This window comes from Aphanomyces astaci, assembly GCF_000520075.1.
Source record: "Aphanomyces astaci strain APO3 unplaced genomic scaffold supercont1.91, whole genome shotgun sequence".
NCBI lineage: Eukaryota > Oomycota > Saprolegniomycetes > Saprolegniales > Verrucalvaceae > Aphanomyces > Aphanomyces astaci.
The window spans coordinates 53,227-54,310 of record NW_009798354.1 but is presented as its reverse complement, the minus strand read 5'-3'; the positions used below and the strand labels follow the sequence as shown (position 1 = coordinate 54,310).

At 48.7% G+C, this 1,084-nt stretch overlaps 1 protein-coding gene across 1 annotated transcript in view; it reads left to right on the top strand.

Moving 5' to 3' along the window:
* Positions 1-380: 380 nt before the first annotated feature.
* Positions 381-1,084, top strand: part of H257_16723 (hypothetical protein) — a 1,234-nt gene continuing 530 nt past the window's right edge. The window contains exons 1-4 of the mRNA XM_009845254.1: positions 381-495; positions 568-687; positions 744-886; positions 934-1,026. Of these exons, the coding sequence (XP_009843556.1) occupies positions 391-495; positions 568-687; positions 744-886; positions 934-1,026 (461 nt within the window). The 5' untranslated portion in view covers positions 381-390. The remainder of the gene's footprint in view (positions 496-567; positions 688-743; positions 887-933; positions 1,027-1,084) is intronic.

Below are 1,084 nucleotides of genomic sequence, written 5' to 3'. Positions count from 1 at the left end.
GGGCGATCAAGCCGTTTACACTATAAAATTGCAACAGCAACCCAGTAGTAGTACTAGTAGTAGCTCCCACGAAGTTACTACCCAGACGACGGAAAGAACTACCTTAAACAGTAACATGTCAACATCGTTGCAAATCCCATGGACTCGCCAATGTCGTGCAAAACAGAACGCATGTTGATAAATGGATAGCTCATGTGCTCTACATACGGATATGATGCCGTCAGACCCTGCGTTGTTAGCATCAATAGGCGTGTTGAACGTGCAATTAAACTGGAGGTTCTATATAAGGGAATTCGGGTGATGCTTCTGGGTCGCTGATTGGTCCATAATTCCGAGAGTGGCTGCTTTGTTGCATGGAGCAGCCAACAAACACAAAGTGGCGATCGGCGGATGGCGGGCAACATGCAAGCGGCGCCGCAGATGCAGAGACGACCAAGCAACATCCAAGGTGGAGACGAATTCTGGATCGATGTGCAGAAGAAGGCCTTTACCAGGGTATGCCTACTTTTAACTATTGAACACTTGTTGGAATGACAATGATCATGGGTACTACTTGTTGTTACATAGTGGGCCAACTCGTACTTGTCGGACCGAGCCCAAGTCATCACGGACTTGTACACAGACTTGGGCGATGGATTGCGGTTGATCTCGCTTCTCGAGTTGCTGACCGACGCGCCGTTTCCTTCGGTATGACGTAGCTCATGTTTTGTCGTCGATACATATATCTCACTTTGTGACTGCAGAAGTACACGAAAGAGCCGCGGTTTCGCATCCACAAGCTCGAAAATTTGAACATGGTGTTCGGGTTCTTGGCCAAGGAGCACGTGATGGTCACGAATATCGGGTCCAGTGACATCCTCGACGGCAACGGCAAGCTCATCCTCGGGTTCGTGTCCTCCACCGAAGATGGGTCACTTGACACCAACATAATAGACTCATGTGGACCATCATCAAGCGATACCAAGTGGGGGACATCGCCGTGGACGGCGTGTCGGGCAAAGAAGGTTGCGTCCTTCACTGCTATATGTGCATTCTTTCGAATCGATGTGATTGTATTTCATCTTGTACACAGTATACTATACAA